General features: G+C 38.7%; 1 protein-coding gene across 14 annotated transcripts in view; it reads right to left on the reverse strand.

Annotated features, from left to right (window-relative positions):
• Window positions 1–1,189: 1,189 nt before the first annotated feature.
• The window catches only part of LOC117951324 (LIM and calponin homology domains-containing protein 1-like), a 90,430-nt gene continuing 79,549 nt past the window's right edge, over window positions 1,190–12,070 (reverse strand). For 9 of the 14 annotated variants that reach the window (XM_034882978.1, XM_034882976.1, XM_034882983.1 and 6 more), the window contains 11 exons: window positions 11,939–12,013; window positions 11,165–11,193; window positions 10,212–10,325; window positions 7,850–7,942; window positions 7,456–7,620; window positions 7,166–7,260; window positions 6,585–6,746; window positions 5,691–5,786; window positions 4,817–4,925; window positions 3,981–4,083; window positions 1,190–2,836 (listed from right to left, as the gene is read on the reverse strand). In XM_034882978.1, coding sequence (XP_034738869.1) covers window positions 2,811–2,836; window positions 3,981–4,083; window positions 4,817–4,925; window positions 5,691–5,786; window positions 6,585–6,746; window positions 7,166–7,260; window positions 7,456–7,620; window positions 7,850–7,942; window positions 10,212–10,325; window positions 11,165–11,193; window positions 11,939–12,013 — 1,067 coding nt within the window. In that variant the 3' untranslated portion in view covers window positions 1,190–2,810. Of the gene's footprint in view, window positions 2,837–3,980; window positions 4,084–4,816; window positions 4,926–5,690; window positions 5,787–6,584; window positions 6,747–7,165; window positions 7,261–7,455; window positions 7,621–7,849; window positions 7,943–8,743; window positions 10,023–10,121; window positions 10,326–11,164; window positions 11,194–11,938; window positions 12,014–12,070 lie in introns of those variants that run through there. The other 5 variants (XM_034882979.1, XM_034882980.1, XM_034882981.1 and 2 more) reach the window with 5 other exon arrangements.

Raw genomic sequence — 12,070 nt, forward strand, 5'->3', positions numbered from 1 at the left:
CCAAATTCCAACAAATGAAAGATGGAAACAATTTCATTTTTCATAAGCAGGTATTTTAAAATCATTTAAAAAAAAATTACATGTTTAAGGTAATTTACTACCTGGTTGACTTTCTTAGGTGAACATTTTAAAGAAGGTGTTTGCAATAATATCTGTGACACTAAGTGCATCTCTGCGGTCCCAATTTGTGGTAACAGCAATTATATTTTATGACCTTACCTCAAGATATATGGGGTCACAGTTTTGGATCAACAGTTACCAGAATTTGCCCTATGAGAATATTATGGATGCATCTTTTTAGGCAACATGGTAACAAAGATGAACCCAACACCAAATCTACTTAACCTTAACCCCAAATCTAACCATAATCTGGGTTTAACCTTAATGAAAACCAAGTGGATATCTAACACAACAGGTGGAATTAAATGGAGTTTATTCTTAATTTGGTCTGTTTTTGTACAGTATTGTTTTATCTGTCATAAGCAACCTTTATTCTGCGGCTTTTGCCAGGTCTCTTTCTGAGACTTCCCTGGTTAAATAAAGGGTTAAAAGATAAATCAATAAACAAACCAACAGGGCAAACAAAATTCAACAACACTGGTTTCCAGAAAAAGACTCTACTTTCAGTTTCCTCTTTAACACAACTGCTTGTTGTTAACGCCAGTGACTCGATCTGCAGTGTCAAATGGTTTTATCTACTCACACTTACTCTTCCGTTAGTTTAAATAGTTTGGTCCGTGCATATTTTTTGAAATAATTAAAGACAGAGGCACAGCTTTAATTTATAACATTTTATTTATAAACATACAGTATGCTATAAATGCCATTGCATTTAAACATCAAATTAATCTATATTTCGGATAGTGTTCAGGTGAATATTACAATAAATACAGAACAGACGTAAAGGTTTCCTTCCCTAACTATCCTGTTAGGAAAACTGTCTGAATATAGAGCTCCGTCTCAAAGATCCTGCTATAAGAGACTCAGCCAAGATTTATTCAATAACTAAATGAGGATAAAAAATAAAATACACAACCAGAACAGAAGCTTAAACATACTGTAGATCAGAGAGATGAAACCGGAGGAGAAGCTTGGCTATAGGACGCAGTTCAGGAGGAGAACGCTGCTAGTTTGCTTTCATACAGCAAATCATTTGGTTTTAGGCTTAATCGTGCATTTTATTTTGAAAACATCCACAATACATAACCGAGCTTCTCTCATACAAGTTTAAAAAAAAAAGAAGCAAGTGAGCTAAAATGCCCAGCTGGCGGCACAGATCTTTAGTTTTAATCCAGCCAAATATTGCACAGGTGCAACAGCTGCTGGTATGAGTGTTCATTTTACCTTTGCTTTTTTACTAGATACAACATGAACCGGTGAATTTTGTGTTTTGTAATTTTATTAATGAATCCTACCACTGAGCTATTATCAAAATGACCTCAATTAATAGCGTAGAGAAGTCTATATCTCTCTAGAATAAAACATTCAAAATGAAATCCATGTTTGCCCTGCAGTATATTTTTTTCCAAATAGATGACAAATGTATTCCTTTGCACTGGTTGTTATCACTACAAATCACTGAGGAATAACGGGGGAAATATGAAATTAAGGGTGTTGTTCATGTAAAATAAGCAGTACTGAAGTAAAGCGTGATGTAAGGGAGGGCTGCACCCCGTCTTTCTGCAATTTAAGGGTTAAAATTTGGCCAAATCCCTCCCGACACCCATACAAATGAAAAAGAGAACTATAACACCATACAGCTGGTGTGTTTTCTCCTGCATCATCTTGCTTTCCTAAGGCACATTATAGTCCTGACTTTCCAAGCGGACCGACTGGCCGAGGAGCAACCTGCTGTGACCCAAAGCACAAAAACAGCTCAAGAGTCATGCTATCGCCCTAAAGATGAAACTACATCTGCAATATGTGTTTATATTAGAGGCTAATTTTTTTTAGGAGTACATAACAAGATACATTGTTCTGTAGGAAAAATAGTGACTTACTTTAGATATGCCTGTTGTTCTAAATCTTGGGTTCGTAGTGACCTTTACTGCACTTTTTAAATGTTTTTGTATATATTTTGTCTTTTATCTAGCACTCAATTAAAAGGGGAATTTAATTATTAATATTTTTCAGATCCATTCTGTTTAGAGAAATAACAAAATCCAACCTGAGCTTCCTAACCACATATTTAGGTCTTTCTAGCTTTTGGATTTTAATCCAAATAAAGAAAACCTTTCTCAAATGATAAAAAAGTAATTTATTAACTATGTGATGTTCTGAATTTCCATCATATGGAATTGAATGGCACATATTCTAACGTTTTCCAACGTTTTCCAACAGGAAAATAAATCCTAATTTTACTACACCGCCTTAAAGACATGAACACCATATTCTTTTTCTTTTGTGTTCACTCTGACAATATAGGACGTTAACATTATCTCTGTTTCTAGCATCTGTTAATGTTGTAGTCTTTTGTTTTCAATATGGCTGCCACCCCAGAACAGTCTCTCTCTCTCTCTCTCTCTCTGCACGATGAAACAGAGTCTGTGGTAGTACGTGGACCAATCAAATCCAGCTTTCACTCACATATCAGATGACATAAACATGAAGAATATATGTATATTTTTTAAACGTTTCACTGTCCCCAGATCCCTTATTTGCCGCCCCCCCCCCCTGACTGATCTTCATTGGTTAATGAGCTGCAGAGGATGCAAAGACCCCAATACGCTGGGAAGGACATGATTTGTAGATAATCGGGTTAAAACAGGGATGGGGTTTCTTCCATGAACCGTGTGCTTTTCTGTTGAGCGTCACAACGTGGTTGGCTGTCCGGCCGCTTGAAAGGAAAAAGAAAGAGAAGGAAATAGGGGTGTGCTATATCATTTTGTTCATCATAATACCGGAATATTTTTTTAATATCAAGATGAAGATAATGGCAATATCCTGACTTGTTGATTAGTTGAATTATTTATTAATACAGAATCTCAATCCCACCCTGAGTTACTGTGTTTACAAACTAAAGAACTGAGAGATATACATAGTATATATTTTTTTGAATAATTCAAGACAAACTGTTAACATTCACACTTATTTTGTTGCAAGTGTATGTGCTTGCATTAATAATAATATATTGTTCAGTATTTTGATTGAGGCGCTGATATGATTTTGTGGGTTTCTGATCCCCAAATCAGAACAGCTGCTAAGAAGGTTATTTAAAAGCAAGCTCTGTGTTTCAGAAAACATGAACTTTTGCTCTTGTTCAGACAAGATGAAAAGGACAGAAAGTTCCCACCATCCTCTTCCAGCTGCTACATCACACGCTGCTCTTCCTCCTGATGCAGCTTCAGATCCATCCCTCTGTTCAGCCAAGCTTTACTGTGTCTGACACTTCTTTATTAAAGCTGCAGTGGGTTGGATTTTTATATTAAAAATACACTTGTCTTATCAGCGTCACAGCGGGGCTGCAATAAAGAATAAACCTTCGAAATACACCTTAAATGTTTTATTATAACATAATTCAAGTTTACTTTGAAAACAATAAATCAAACAAAGCTGTGTGTGTTTTTCGAGCTGGTTTATGAGCACTGTATTTACTGCTGGTGCTACGACACCGTCACCTTATTGGGGACCACAGTTATTCATCAGTGAAGATTTGAAACGTGGTCGACATTTCCATACAATAACAAACACTGTACACTGTAATATTAGAGAATGATTAAACTCCCTCTTTATGAGTATTATGTAACATGGAAGTTTTTCATTTTATTTCTGGTGGTTGTGTGTTTTGATCTTCAGGATGGTGGTTGAGTTGCTTAAAAACCAGCTGACAGAACCTGACATTCATAATTAATTTATGTTTGGATGAATGGATGGAAACATCAACAGAGCGAGAGAGAAAAGTGGTTAGACAAGAGGGAGAGAGAGATGCAGGACAGAGGTTGAGTAAAAGATACAGAGGAGAGTGAGGGGGAGGGACTTACAGCGGGAGCGGATGTAGCACTGGTGGCAGTTGAGGAGACCGTTTCTGATCCGGACGTCCGTCCCCGTGGTCGTGTCGCCTAACTGTCCTTTACACACGCCGCACTAAAGAGAGACAGCGGGGGTCATTTTAATTCAAATAAATTCACAAACTACTTGGTATTACAGTTACATCTTAAAGCGTAAGAATATAGTTCTGTTATTTTTTTTTTAAATCAACAAAACAAGACCAAATCCCTTCATGTGCGAGTCTCTCGTTACTTTCTGACTTCCCTAACTTGTATGCAACACTCAGCCACCAGACCATTGGCTCCAACTGAAGATATCATTGTTAAAAAATAATGTCAAAAACATTTAATTTTATTTTTAAGAATAAGAGTAATTTCTCAAACAACTGGCCAAATTTTGGGGCTGGACAGAAATTTAGTAATCTCAAATTATCCAAACAGGACTTATTAGTAAATTTCTTTGGGAACTATTCTCTGCTGCCGATTAATACACAATTGGTGCTCTACTGAGTATTCTTGACAGCAGGATGGTGTACTGTATGTGGTACTGACTCAAAATGGTGTCCATGCTCATGGTAATGAAGGAACAGTTAAACATTGAGGCTCATTGTCTCTAATAGATTTTGTACAACAACTGAGCTCCATGGCACAGAGGAATAAGATATACCAGGCTTTGAATGCACACGCAATAGTTAATACACAACAACATAATTGCAATTCTACAATTGCATTCATACTTATGATCGGTAATTCAATTTTTTTAAAAATTAAATAAAACAGAACGATACTGGATCTTGACATGAAAAGAATTTCTTCTTTCCGTCACCGACCTTAAAGCAGTGAATGTGGAAGTAAAGACTGAGGGTCTCTATGATCATGGCGGCCCCCTTCCCTAACGGCTGCCCACAGCTGGAGCACAGTTTCTTCCCACTGACAGACCTACAGAAGAGAGAAAGAGATAGAAAACCTATGACACTAGGAGGGACTGTAAATGATGTAGAGTACTGATTACTTAGTACCAGTTAAGCTCTTTTGACACTGAATATGAAAGAGAAACAGTTAATAAGGTGTTTGTTTTTCAGTGTATTGTTGTACTGGGAAACTGATACAGAATACATGAATTTATGGTCAGATAGATTCCTCTGCATTTGCAATATCCAGCAGTGGATTCAGTAAACAACAATAGATGTATGACATTTTTTTTAATAGAAATACATGTGAAGGTAAAGTATGTCCGAAGTATGTCCCATCTCTTGCCTAAAATGTTTCAGGCGACTCCTTCTGCTGCCCTTTGCTATTTTGTCTGTTGGTCTTTGCTCTGTTTGTTTCTGTTTCTACTGATCAAGGTCCTTTTTCTCAGTAAGGTTCACCAGAGTCTGTCTTCTGTGAGCCATTTTTCAAACATTAGTAATTGTATTTTATTGACCTGGGACTGCAGATGAACAGTTGAATTTCGAGACAACTCTGGCACATTTGAAGGAATGTTTAGGAATGTACATTTCAATGTAAAACAAAGAAATACAGGAAATAAATGAATTACAACCGTTTCTATTTATTGCATTGAAATTCCAACTGCCTCCGTCCTTGCTGCAGTGGTACATGTCATGAGACGGGTAGAGAAATTTAGGCAGCAAAGCAGAAAATGACAGTGCAGAAATGAAAAGCACACCCCTCCCTCCATGTGGGCTGTTTATAATGCAGTACCTGTTAGGTGTTGGAGGCAGTGTGTCTGGAGGTGGTGGACATGCTGTGGGGCTTTTTGATGAGCTGGGGCACATGATATTATCTACTGGATCACTCCTAGAAATGGATGGCAACATGCAACATGATGATGAGTCACGGCTACAGTGACTCTATTGGCTGCCACAGTCAGATGCAAACCAATCAAAGCCAGAACAAGCTGAACAACCGAAATCTACTCGATAATGTTTGGCAGGCTTACTTAAATAAATGCAGTATTATGTGTGACTGATTCTAATGAATGATTTTTCTTTTCTTGTCACAGACTGTTTCTTTATGTGGTGGAAGACTATGGGGGTGAAATACAGGTAAAAGATGCCACCTGCTGGTGAAACTGAAGTTAAACCGTCACACCGTTACTTACCAGTCATTATTCTGGTCTTTTGACAACGTATGTATTCACAGCAGTGATGACATATGAATGCAATTTATTAGTCTATTTTAAAATAAGCAGTGTTATGATACCTGAGGGCCAGCCTTGACACATAGAGGCATCTTATTAAAAAAAAGAAATAACATGAGGAAAAAAAAACAAATGGAAGATTTCCCACAGCCATGATATCAACACTTAACCCTTTAAAAAAAAATTATATTGCAAATTGAAGATATTCTCTGATGGTGTGATAATAGTTACATACTGGTACAATAACCTGGGCTTAGTTGTGTCTTATACTCCACACCAGTTAAGAACATTCTGTACAACTGAAACAGTGTGGTCTAAACTTGTATTAACATAGGCAAAACATTTATATACAATTGAAAGGGATTGAACTCTTGATCTAAAAAAGAAAAGAAAAAAAGACAATGAAATCTAGTCAGAACCTGGACTGACGGCTTCTCTCCCACACATTCACACACCTCCTGTCTCCTGCAGGCCGGTTGGGCTTGTTGCTGTCTGCTGAAAGTTCTTCTTGTTTCTTGACAGGAGTCGAGGTTTTGCTCGGCATCGCAGGGAGTTTTTGGCCGTTGTGCAGACTGTGACCGAGTGTCTCCGGCTGACTGCTGCTCTGACTCCCCAAGCTGAGGATCAGAAACATACTATGTTAAGGTTGATTCTGTTTTTGCCTTTCTTAGTCCATATTACGACTGACTGATCCCACTGAGATCTACAGTGTTTTTATGATGATATCCTGACAAACAGGGATGAGAGAAAAGTTGCAGATACGCAACACTCAAAATGATGGATATGGGACTGACAAGGATGTAAATTTGACATTCTATTGTGTATCTGCAGGTGGCTATTATAGTAAAACTGATTTTTTTCTAAGTTGTTAGGGGTTAATGGTCAAATTTGTAATATTCCTTGACAGTTTCCATCCAATTACTTGAAATACTCTTGTTACACTAAGGCCAAGTAAGGCCTCATTTTAAGTCACCAATGCTCAGAATGTCATCTAAAATGTGTAAAATACAACATTCAACACATTTAGTTTGCTAACCTTCTGCCTGTTTTCATGCTGTCATCAGCGGTGCTGATATCACTGGTCCTGTCGTTTTCTCTTCGTTTCCATTCGACACTCTCTGTGCTTGCCTTCTGTGCCGTCCAATCACAAACAGGAAACAGTTAGCTGAACAACCAACCAAAAGAAGAAGAAGAAAAAAAAGAAAAGAACACCTTGCCTACTCAAGTCATTCTAACCAGTTTTCCCCATGAGTACCCTCCTGAATTTATACAAAATGAATGCATGCTTCAAAAAAACTATCTATAATCAGTCAATCAGCCATTCACCGAGTGCCTCTCCAGCAGTTCCTGTTTGCGTTCCCAGTCACCAAGTGAACGGACGATGGTGTCCTGGGGCTCCGAGCTAGAGGAGACCTCGCCTCGGCTGGGGGAGGGCAGAGCTGAGGAGCGGGGAGTTAGAGGCGTCACAGTTTCCTCCAGTATCCTACGCTCCTGTTGTGATGGGAGAGTTTTCAAGAACAACTTTAAGATGATCCGTCAAGAAATACTTTTCTTTTTCGTTTAAAAATACACAATTCACACATTTTATACATTTAACTGATGCTCTCATTCTGAACACTGAGTCCAAAATTATCCTGATTTCATATATTTTGAGTCTGAGTTACACCAAAAAACACATCAAAGGTGCAACATGTACCCTCAAGCATAAAAATGCACACACCTCCTCGTGGTACTTCCTCTCCTCCTCCGCCACCTCCCTCTGTGCTTTCTCCCACTCCTCCTTCAGCTTCTCCTGCTCGCACTGGTACTTCTCCTGTTACCATGGCAACAAAGACATGACATACAGCACAGAGCCTCAACAAAGACTACACAGTCTGCAGGTGGATATTTTGGCAGAAAACCAAGAGATGATGCGCAGAAGTATTCATCATCAAAAGGTCTTTAAAAGGCTTCAGTCTGACTGAGTGGATACAATTCTCTCATGTGAATTTAACCAAATAAAGGACTGAGACCTGTAAATCTTGTTGCAATAATTGACTATATAAGGTCCCTGTGGGATTCCGTTATCCATATCCGTATGTTCTTTGAATATAAAGCTGAACTTAGCAACATGAATTAATGCAAAGGTAGCTTGCTACTCCTGTGTTATGGCTAAACACTTGCTCAGATCTCATATTTGCGTGTTAGGAATAAAAAGCAAACAAAAGACATCATAAGCAGGCACTGCGGACGGAAGGCAAACGTTGGGCATGCAGGGGTTCCTACACAATTTTCAATTCAAAATCTGCCTTCAATTTTTTAAATTTAATTGACGTTTTTTACTTCATGTACGCTGCTACAATAGCAACTGGGCAACATGACCACCAACACGTCCGATTACTCTAGACAAGCACGAACCTCATGAGACTAGTTTTTCACTCTTTTCAGACTTGTGTAGGAACCCAAAAAGAAGATTTAGAGAGAAGGCAACTAAAGCAAGACAGATGCTAGATCACAATCAAGGCAAGGAGACAGCACACAGCAGATTTATGCACCAGCCATTCATCCATTTCAGCACATCTCATCTCAAACAAACAACTGCAAAGAAGATAAATCTGTACTCATCACTGTTTAGTTTATTTATCAAGATTTCACTGTAGATCCGTACAGTATTTCATGGATACCAATGAATCCTTTAAATTTTTAAGAATATGTGGACTTGAGATGGACCTCTGATTGGTTGAGGAGAGAGAGGGTGATGTGGGCAGCAGCAACAGCAGCAACATTGGACAAAGTCCTTGTCTTTGTTTGTGCTTGAGATGGTCACAGTGAGCAGATAACACCAGGTTGAAGGTTCTTCCACTGCACAAAAACCGCCCCCTGGTGGTCAAAGTGTGCATTGGAGTGGTTGGGGTGTGCATTTGGAGGAGGATTTGCTCAATATAAAACAAACATGAAGGCAAGCTTTGCAAGTAGCCATGACATGATGTTAATCCATCTGATTTTGAGCTGAGCACAGACCGTCACACAGCAGCTTACTGTGCCACTGCATGATTTATAGTTTGGTAAAGTTTTTTTTTAAACATTTGGGTTAAAACTGGACTAAATTAGTTGAAAAAAGTGAAAGGTTTCAGCATCTAGTTAATAATATCGTCACTGAAAAGCTGTTTTAGCAACAAGTATATTGAACGAAATGTTTACAAAAACCTGCATTTACAACTCAAATAAACAAACTTAGCCCAGTTTTAAGCATAGACATGTTTTTGGGACACAATGCCTGGCTTACGCATTGACTCATGCGTAGCTTATTTCTTAACAAGTCCTCCCAAAAACTGATTTCCATGCTAAATACAACCTATGCAATTAGCTTTAACCCAAAGCGTTGTTGACCCAAATTCAACTATGCAGGCTGTGCTAATGACTTGCTGTGCCCATTTAGATGCATTGCACATTTGAGGCCAATAAAGTGAGTAGAAGTTTAATTATAGTCGATCCCAGAAATCCCAGAGAGTCTGTGTTGTACGATGTTGTATTTTCCTATGTATAATCTAAGATATGTGATTATCCAATACTGCATAAAACAAACTTTCAATGGGTTTAACACACATACCTGTATGTTGTCGGAGCTTCATGTAAGGTGCAGTTCCTGAATGCTCAATAGCAAATTATCATCTTTAATCTACATTTATTGTTCTGAACTTGTAGTTCATGTTTGAATAACATACAGACAACAAATAAAAGAAATCTCTCCCAGTTTCTGGGAAGAATTTGCCTCAAATGTAACCAGTTTTGTATGTTTCTTTAAAATCATATTTTATTTCCCTCTGGGCTGAGGTTTATTTATATCCCTGTGATTTGTTTGTACATATAACATACTTATAGCTATGTGCACCCAATCCTCACAGTGCTGATGCCTTCTCTTAGCCTGACAAGCCAGACCCACATCAAGATGTAGACCCTGGCTGCATATTGAATTTGCAGCCACTAGGGTGCGTCTAGATATCTAGGCTAGCCTTCTCTACCAACTAGGCTCCAAAAGGAAGTGTAACCCTAACAATGCAGACTCGTGGCACATGCTTCACACTTTGAGGCATACTGTGTACCTGCAGCATGCGCTCCTGCTCTTGCTGCCACCTTTCCTGACGCTTTCGCTCCTCATCCGGGTCCCAAGACCAGCGGTCACCCCGCCTGGCCTGGGGCAACACCGGGACTGACACCTGATAGACCCCAATACACACACACACTCACAAATCAACATGCACAAATGCACACCGCACACAAATATTCATGCTCACAATAACACCCACCCACAACACCAACCCATTCACACATAAAGACACACACACAAACTCTCTCCCCACCATGACGCCAATGACAGACCAATGGATTGATATGGCGCCAACACCCACACACCCACCCACACACCCACACACAGAGATCAACAGCAATATGCACACACATTCACCACAGGAAAAGAAGAAGGGAAGGGAGGAGACAGAAATAGTTGATCTACCACAACAGCACTATTCCAATGCTAGCCAAAGGATTCCTACTAAGGAGAGAGAGACAGAGAAAGAGAGAGATGAGCTCAAATGAAAACAAAAGCAGTCTCGGCCATTTTCTATAACATCCTCATCTGGCATGCTACATGAACAGCTGTGTGTCCTATGATATGAGGTAGATCATTGCTGTATGACACAGTAAGTTTACCAACCTAACCTAAAAAGCACTAAAAAGCAATGTCTGATTCAAGGAAACCATGAAAGCTTGAGAAACATTGAAAACTTTAAAAAAATATTTTTCTTGATTTAGGTTATGTTTCCATTTAGATGAAAGGCTTTTTCTAAGTTACCTGGTGATTTTACCTTAATCTTACCTGCATGCTAAACTTAATATGTAATGTTGTAATGCCTTTAGCATTTGACTTGTGATTTATCTCTGTGTATAATATGCAGTATGTTAAACTGCACTACGGTAACCCAGGAGATGAGCCAGTTGAGAAGCAGTAAATGGGGTTTTCAGAGTCTGACCAAAAAATATTACGGTTTTCACTCACGTTGCCACGGCAATCCTTCTCCGTCTCTTCTGTGGAGAAAGTATGAGAGAGTACATTAGTTAAGATATAATTTAAACAACTATTTTGATACAAGTCATCCATCTAAATTTTGGAAAATGACAACACACCAAGTGTTTGTTTGATAACTAAAGAAGTAAAGGTGCGAAAGACAGAGATTGGTGACAGAAAACCAGTCCACCAACAGCACAAATAAGTTGTCTTTTCTTGCCCTTGCCCTTTTATTTTGTCATTGTATGTTGGTGTGTTTAGTTATAAATTTAAACATTTTCAAAATCACTCTGGGTAAGTGTGATCCAGATATTGAGGTAGACCTAATAGTTGTATCTTTTGGTGGAAAAGATAGTATTGTAAAGCATAATGAGGCAAACTTAAGACTGGTCATTGATAGATTTAAGTAAATCATCCATTAGTAGGTCATCATAGGAGACCTACTTCACTGGATATTTTGGAAAGACTGTCCAATCCACATAATGATACCAATGCATCTTAAAATAAAATAAAGTAAACTATTTAACAATTTCAACACAGTTACACGTGGAACATTTGGACACCATTGTATAAATGAGAAACGTTAGAACACAGTTACAACAGAGAGCTAGAGAAAACACATGACTGATCATCCACAACAGTCTGGAAATGAAAGATGGGAGTGAAGGGCTGTTGTCTAGCTCTTGAAGAAACACGAGGGAAACCCTGTGCGTAGAGCGCCCGGGGACGGAAACATGAGCTCCACCTATGAATGAAGGGGTTTACCTGGCGGAACGAAGAACTCCCAGCGTAACTTAGGGTTGCTGGTTGTCAGCGGAGACCTGACACTGTTTGCAAACTCTATAGTGAAATATAAAAAATTTGGGTGGAAAGAAAGGAGGGAAGAAAAAGAGGGAA

This window comes from Etheostoma cragini, chromosome 10 (genome assembly GCF_013103735.1).
Source record: "Etheostoma cragini isolate CJK2018 chromosome 10, CSU_Ecrag_1.0, whole genome shotgun sequence".
NCBI lineage: Eukaryota > Metazoa > Chordata > Actinopteri > Perciformes > Percidae > Etheostoma > Etheostoma cragini.